Source organism: Trachurus trachurus (assembly GCF_905171665.1).
Source record: "Trachurus trachurus genome assembly, chromosome: 6".
In the NCBI taxonomy this organism is placed as follows: Eukaryota; Metazoa; Chordata; class Actinopteri; order Carangiformes; family Carangidae; genus Trachurus; species Trachurus trachurus.
The window spans coordinates 18,063,576-18,071,813 of NC_139897.1; the positions used below are offsets into that span (position 1 = coordinate 18,063,576).

Below are 8,238 nucleotides of genomic sequence, written 5' to 3' on the forward strand. Positions count from 1 at the left end.
TTTTCCTTTTGATGTGAACTTGAAGTTTTTAACATTTAGTTGTGATAAATGTATCTTTGCAAATTTGACTTTTTCATTACACTGTCTTGCACGTGAATGGAGTAATTTACTGAACATAATTGGAAAACTATGTGATTCTCCCACCATGTTTTTTAATGTGTCTTGTTTTCATGTATCTGAACTGCCTTGTTGCTGAAGGTTGTATACTACATAAACTGTAAATCTGTGTTGCCTTGCTTTGTTAGCAAAGATTGGACAGCAGTGGGATATAGAACCAACACACAGCTTTCTTTTTGCTCGCTCTGAGCAGAAAAGTTCTTTCCTTTATCTTCGCCGTCGGTGAAATATGGTTCAGTTTATTGTATCGCAAGGATATGACACATTTATGAATTTATATAGAGAGGATATTTATGGAACAGATGAAAGCGCTGTAAGTCATGGGGGAAAATTGTGTTAAAAAGACCACATTTGTGGCCACTGTATTAATATATCATTTGAGCTGGAGCAAAATGCAATCACTGGGACCCAAATGTTCTTTGTTTCATGAGTGCCCTCTGAAAAAGATTACTTTAGTGCTTTATCGTGGGATCCCTGAGGGGCAGAATAGATGCCAGGTCACTTTGAACCAATTTTTATCTCTTTTAGTTTTTGCACAGTGGAGGATAGATGATAGTTATTTGAATTCTTCACATAAAATAAAGCATATACTGACCTTTTTGTTGATATCATAAAAATACAGTATGGTCCATTACGGAGCCTAATACCCCATGGACTCTCTAGCAGGCAGGGATTTTTCTTTAAGTACTGTATATAACCTGGTTCTTTTTCTCTGGATATTTCTTCATTGCCACAGCTGACAGGGGAGAGAGATGGGCTGTAGCTTGAGAGACCTGATTTAAACTGATTTGTTGGCAACTTTATTTGTTTGATTGATTGATTATATTGTCTTTTTCTGCCCTCACCATTTTGAATTGTGACAGGCAATTTTGTTTTCCTATTTGATTGAATGTTTGATTTGATTTCACTGTCATAGGTTTAACCATATGACAGCTCTGCGATATTCACATTTCATCGGATAGTTGTCACATTTGTACAATAACATCGTGTTTTGAGTGCATTTCGTCGCAACTTGCTTCATATTTGTTTTTTTCGCTGTAATGAATTGCATTTCCAAAGTAATGGATGATGGATGATTCATAATATTATACGTGTTCACGTTTTACCATATATACCCAACACCACACTAAATATCAGATACTGTTTACTGGGGTTGCAGAAGATGCTCAGTGATGATACACTTTGTATACTGGTACAGTGGTATACTGAAGCTCAACTACTATTGTTATGTGTTTGTTTTTTCATGTTAATTGTCACGTATTTCTGCTGTATTTTCACTGAAACACAATGTTTTTTTACTCCTTTTCCAAATAATAAATACATACAGAATCCGGCTTAATCCTCTGGTGTGTTTTTATTAAACAATTTATTCAATTTAACAATAAAAAAAAGTAGTAGTAGATTTGTTCACTGCACTTCTTGAATACAAAATAGCAATGAACTGTAAAACAGCTAGTGAACTCAATCTGCAAACATCACACAACCCAGAAATATTCTGTCTCTGTGTGTGTGTGTGTCTGTCTCTCTCTCACTCTCTCTCTCTCTCTCTCTCTCTCTCACACACACACACACACACACACACACACACACACACACACACACACACACACACACACACACACACACACACACACACACACACACACACACACACACACACACACACACACACACACACACACACACACACAGACAGACTGTGAAAGCAAGTTAAAAAGACAGCATTCTTCACTTCAACTTGGATATTAATTAATTATTTTCATTATAATGCCCAAAGGTCTATGTTGTTTATCAATTATAGTTCATTTAATTGTAAAAAACAATTTAGATGCATTTATCTCTGGAAACCAGTTTTAGGAAGTGTTAATTCAACCACTCATATTTTCAGTTTGTTGAATGTTTACAAACATTGACAGTGCTCAGCTTGACTTTCCTGGAAAATGAGTTACATTATCTACTGCACCACTGTCAATACCATTATGATATTATCGCACAATAGCACAGCATGTCAGTGCATTGGTGAGTTTGAAAGGAAGATGAATTTTCATTTAACAAGTGGGCATAATTTCTGTTACAATTGTTCTAAAGTTGTTTTTGGTTTTATTCTGAGTCTGGTTGGACTGGCAATTATGCCATCATTCAGCTGACATGTATCATAATGTACTGCCATTTTATTAGATTTAACAACATTATTATGACTGCTGTGGTAAGTGTGAGTCACAGTGCTCCACTGTATTCGCCAATGGGCACTTTGGCCCTTGACTTATAAAACAGCTGCTGATTAAAATACAAACCAGAAACCCTGTCAAACTGCTTTTGTGTAATATGAAAACACATAAGAAATGAAATGGCATGAAGAGAGAAGATTTGAGGCTTTTTATTGTCATCAGTTGGTACATTTTCCATTCATTTATTGTCAATGTGATTGTAAAAAGAAACATAAAAAAGTGTTGGGAAGTGAAACATGTGGTAGTTAATGCAGTACTATACAAACAATAGATTGCTATACAGCTGATACAAATACACAACTTCAAATATTGGGAATAGACTAAGACATAAGACTAAGACATTTTTATCAAAACATTATATGATGCCAGTGAAAATAGACAGCTGTCAGGTATGAAACATCACTTTGCAATTTCCAAATTTTATCTTTTCAAGTCAGTGTATTCATCAATCATTTATTTGCTTATATACAGTAAAGTAGAAAACACAGTATTCTTAACTAACAGTGACTATGCATTGAGAATTAAAATCACTCAAAAAGTCTTCTGAAAAAGCTCTTTTTGGCAGGGGACATCTTGATTGTTGGAGGAGTTCTTCTTTCTTTAACCTTCAAGGGGGTGCGCTTCAGTGGCATGACCTGTCGAGGAGGAGTCATCTCCTGGTAGGGCAGGCCTCCATGGTCCAGGCAGAAGTACTTTTTGCTGCCCTGAGAGAGTTTGACTAGCAGGGTCTCAGACAGCTCCATGCACTGGGCGTGGACCCAGTGGCCTCCCTCCCCTCTGGAGCAGAAGATCATGGCTGGCCGGTGGAGCTCAGTGGTGTAGTACGGCTCCCACGTGTTGGGATTTATTTGACAGCCCAGGCAACATTTGATCCAGTAGCCTGTTTTTGATTCATCCTCCTCATCCTCTTCATTGTAAGTGTCTCCTTCTCCCTCGCTGCTGTCCTCCAGCTCATGAGGCTCACGACCAAAGTAGAGCTCCTCAGAGTCTTCTAGAGGAGTAGAGTTGTCATAATCTGTCGATTCCTGGCTGCAGCCCATTGTTCCTTCTTCCTCTTTGCCCCCGTCCTCTGTCTGGAAGCTCACCAGATAGAAGTAATTCGTATCTGGTTGAGATGGCCTTCCCTCTGTGGGTACAGCAAATAGGATGCTTCCGTCCTTGATGCTGCCCCCAAACCAAGTGCGACTATGGAGGATGTCCGGAGTCCAACTGGGTTGTTCTGAAGTCTCAAATTGGATTCCTTTCTCATCTAAAATCACAGTGCTGCACTCCATCCTCTTCAAAGAGTCAGCTTTGTATCCGCCTAAGATAATGTATCTGTGACTGGGACCCAAACGGGTGACTATGGCGCTAGAGATGGATATGCCAGTGTCCAGGGTCTCACAGGAAAGCAAAGGGCTGCCCTGCAGAAGCTCGACACGCAGGCGAAAGAGTCGTGGGGGGCGGGAGTCTGAGGCAAGTGAGTGACCTCCAATGAAGTAGACACAATCTTGTCTAGCGAGGGCCAGATGGAAAGACTGTCCATCGCTGAGCTCAGGTAGAGTGTGGGCAGAGGAGCAACCAAACTCCAGGTCAAACAGGAACACCTGAGGAGGACAGTCGACGACGCTGTTCCAGCTCTCGCTGGTCCGCTCTCCCACAGGCATGTAGGACCTACCCCCAAATAACACGCAAGCTGTCTTTCCTCGGCTTTGAACCATGCTCATTGTGTGGCCATATCGAGCCCCTGGCACTTCTCCCACCAGCTCCTTCTCTTTGCAGCACAGGGTCAGCTTTCGATTGCAGCCACGGCTGTCCATGGTCAGCAAGTACAAGCTTGATGAGATCTCGTTATTTGGTGTACGGCCACCGTGGATGAGGTAACTCTCTGGAAGCCCGTCATAGGGGTCAAGGCGGCAAACAGCAGGACAACGTAATGGAGGAAGGTAGCTGGAATCGTTGGAGAAGCTGATGGCCCTCAGCTTCATCTCACCCTGTTTAAACCGAACTCCAAATACTCCTGTTGGGCAGGAGCGCTTTGGCCAGCCTTTCTGGCCAAACAAGAGAACTTCCCCATCCAGCTGCAGCAGAGAGCAGCCGGGCTGCAGGAGGCCTGCACAGTTCACTGGAGTTACTGGTTGCAGGGTCATTTTCTGGCTGCAGGTGCCTGCAACAAAACACAAACACAAAAACACAATGTGTCAATCAGCTGTTGCATGTTTTCACTTTGGCGATTTAAATTCTTAAAACTTCCTGTTTACCACAACATATTGAGGACGATAATCCATGTGATCATAATAGGTGTTATAGACCCTGAAATAATAAATAGGGTCAGACACTAATTCAGCCTCTACCCAATCTAAGATTTTTCTATTAATGAATAGGCTTACATAGCTCTACAACAATTTATACAGTATAGATACATAAATAATAACCTGAAAAATAATAAATGATGGTATTAACGACGACAAAACTATTACGTTTAACACTACTAGTATAGATGGAGTCGAATAGTTGATTTAGCTCCTTAAAATGGGATTGGACACATATGCAGCAAGCGCAAATTTTCAAAGTTAAAAAAAAAAAAAAAATCAAATACAGTATGAAATGATCACAGAATAAAATTAAATGAAACATGTATGTAAACTGGATAAATGGGTAGATGAATCATATAGGGATGGAGAACACAAGAAACATATCTTTTAAGGGAAGCTACATTATTGACAATCCAACTGGTCACTATAAATATTTATGCAACTGCTGCTCCAATGTTCCTCAAAAAGGTCGAAAAGAAGCAATTCTGTCAGTATAACACTCCATGGGTCTTTTTTTTATTATTAATTTCAACCATATATAAAGCCCAATATTGAAAACCTTTTATCTTTCAGAATCTTAAACAGCAGCATGAGACAGATAAAACCTCTTGATATTCCTGGAAGATGAGCAACATTATCCCCTGTGAGTCAATACCATTATGATATTATTGAACAATGGCACAGCATGTGTTGCACAGTAGGTATTGGTACCTTTCAAAAAAAAAAAAATGAATCAAAACAAAATTACTGATTGACTTTTCATTTGATGAATGACAGTTTTTCACAGACTTCACTTATAGTTGAAGAGCTTATTCTGAGTCTGTCTTCATCATTCAACTGACATGTATCACTTTATTAGCTTTAGCAACATTGTTATAACCTTTGTGATAAAAAAGACACTAAATGTTTTCCAGTCAACAGGATGGTTACACAGACTTTACAAGTGAACTTAGAGACACAAGAGCACATTATTGATTTAAAGAGCCTTCCCTTATATTAGAACCATAAGCTTTAGTTTGCTTACCTTATGGCCGGGGCAAGGTGCAGTGTTTGAGCTGACTTAACAGTGATTCTTAAGATCGCTAAGATGAATCTAAAGGGCTCTTTATGTAATCGAACTTTGACAAAAGTAGACGGTGACAGTTTGTGAAGCTTCGTTGACTAACAAACACTTCCAGATCTTGAGGTTAACAGTCTGTGACTGCTGCTCCCTGGCAGGTGTGCAGCTTGAGTGCGTACAGAGTCACACTGTATCCTGCACACGATATCATTGAAGTTAACATTAAACAGGCTATTAACACAGCCTTGACTGTTGAACCTGCATAATATTGTGAGAAATTACAACCTGGAAACATATGGTTCATTTTTTCCTCTCTCTCTGCCCGTGATGAACGAGTTTAAACATCAGATCCAGGAGATTTTTTTTTTTTTTTTTTTTTACATTAAATGAATAAATTGTCATACACTCAAAACAAAATGAATGATTAATGTTATTATAATAAATAAATGATTAAAACTGATTTGTTCATTGCATTCCAGATAGCAGTCATGGTGGTTAACACAATCTATGATGTTGAAGAAATTCATCCACTCTCAGCAGGAAAACACACATTTGCTATTCATTCTTTTTATTGCTAAAACAAGACACACCTCTGATGATGATACAGTGACACAGGAGGCTATGGTGTGTGTCACTCCAATTCAATATGACAAGTGTCCATGACCGTTTCTGAAAACAAAACAAAACAAAAAACCCTGAATAAAGTCATTCAGCAGCAAAACTGTGGCAAAGTTAGGAAAAATACCAATCATCACATCTTAATTATTATATGAACTGGAGCAGATGCAAAAAGCCATTTAATCGCAGTCAAACTCAAGATTTATTGATATGCATCCTACATTAATTAAGATATTGGACATCAGAAATTCCTTAAAATCTCATAATGAATGATCTGCGGTTGCTAAAATGATTTCCTCCTCACACAAAACCATTTTCTACTGGCTGAAACTCTGAGATAATTAACTTCATGTAGATGAATGAAATGATCTTCCCAGTTTATTCTCCACGACTAAGGCTTCTAATTCACACAATCTTTCTAAAGCTGATTACAGAGCCTAGTCAAACTTTTTTTTGTGTGTTAATCATGGGGTAACATATACTGATCCATTACTATTAAGAAAAATAGCTCAAGGGCAACCACTTCTAATGTGCAAACAGAAATATTTATTAATGTGCTGCTCCATTAGAAAGAGCATGCCCTCTTAAATGTGTTACTCTAAGGATGCATGTGTTATGTTGCACAGCCTATCACATTTTCAACTTTGCTGCTTTAATTAAAAGCATCCTTTGGGTTTCCGATGTGGCCATCCTTCCTCTTCTTTTGTTGTGATATGCCTTCACATGAAACCTTTTCCTTCTCAGTTTTCCCCTTATAGGGGGGCCAATGTGTCCAGTATTAATCCCCGTCATTTTTTCTTGTTAATTTTTTTTGGAGACACTTGGTCTTCATTTAATCATATTGGAAGGTCTGAATTCATAATGTGCATTTTGAAAGAAAATTGTGAAATTTTGCAAATGTCAAGGCCTAAAATGATGAATTTGACTTTGTTTATTTACCAGCCAAAATCAAACTGATGTTCTATATTGAAAGTTTGCTTGTAAAACGTCTTGCAAAAGTGTGTAAAGACATCTGTAAAATACTAAATTACATAATCACAACAAAACAGAGGACTTGAATTTTATTTCATAAAACTACTGATTGTAACCATTGTAGCCAAAGTCAATGGTACAAATTAGGTTCAAAATATTACATTTGAGAAAAAAGCATTGAAGAAATAGTCAGAAAAAATGGAGAGGTAATTTTTCCTCAAAGTTCAATCATACCAGAACCACTCTCCAAAAATTAACATTCCAAAATTACGGAAATACATTGGCTATTATGGTTTTCCTTTTTTTTCATCTCATCCTTTAAACACTGTCAGACTACTCTTAGTTTGCTGAAAAAGCCCTATATGCATTTAAATAAATGTGACTAGTTGCAGCCTGCATGCGCACACACACAGATCCAGAGACACGCTGACGCTGGATACACTAATACCTCATAAACCATAAGCATGCAGGACAACACTATCTGTTTCAGTGCTCTCTCTGACACTTCCTCACTGCCGAATGACATGCTGTGCCTGGAGTATGAGTCATTAATTCCCACAGTATGCTCAACCTAATGCATTATCATACTATGATGCCGTTTCCTGAGAGAAAGGGAAAAGAAAGGAGAAACAAAACATAATTCTTCAATGGGGATGAATACATTGCAGCAGCAGGTTCAGTCTGACACTGCTGCGCATATGCCTCTGTTTTTAAAGATTTGACCTACTGTAGGTAAAAGCACATCTCTTATATGAGTGACACACGCACATGCCGAAACACCTAGAGAAAAACTGAGCTGTAAGCAGATGTCTACCCGCTCATTAGCATAATGTTTTTGTGCACTGAGCGGCTGAGAGAAAACTTGAGGAGTGTGCAAAACAAAGGCAGAAACCACAAGTGCCTGGAAGACCGTTACAGCTTGAAAACACAAAACAGCAGAGCACCTGTG

General features: G+C 38.7%; 1 protein-coding gene across 1 annotated transcript; it reads right to left on the minus strand.

The window, feature by feature from the left end:
- Window positions 1–2,872: 2,872 nt before the first annotated feature.
- Window positions 2,873–4,474, minus strand: rag2 (recombination activating gene 2; the record flags this gene model as incomplete). The annotated part of the gene is made up of 1 exon (XM_083973291.1): window positions 2,873–4,474. One exon carries the CDS (start codon window positions 4,472–4,474, stop codon window positions 2,873–2,875), a length of 1,602 nt encoding a protein of 533 aa, XP_083829417.1.
- Between the last annotated feature and the right edge of the window lie 3,764 nt (window positions 4,475–8,238).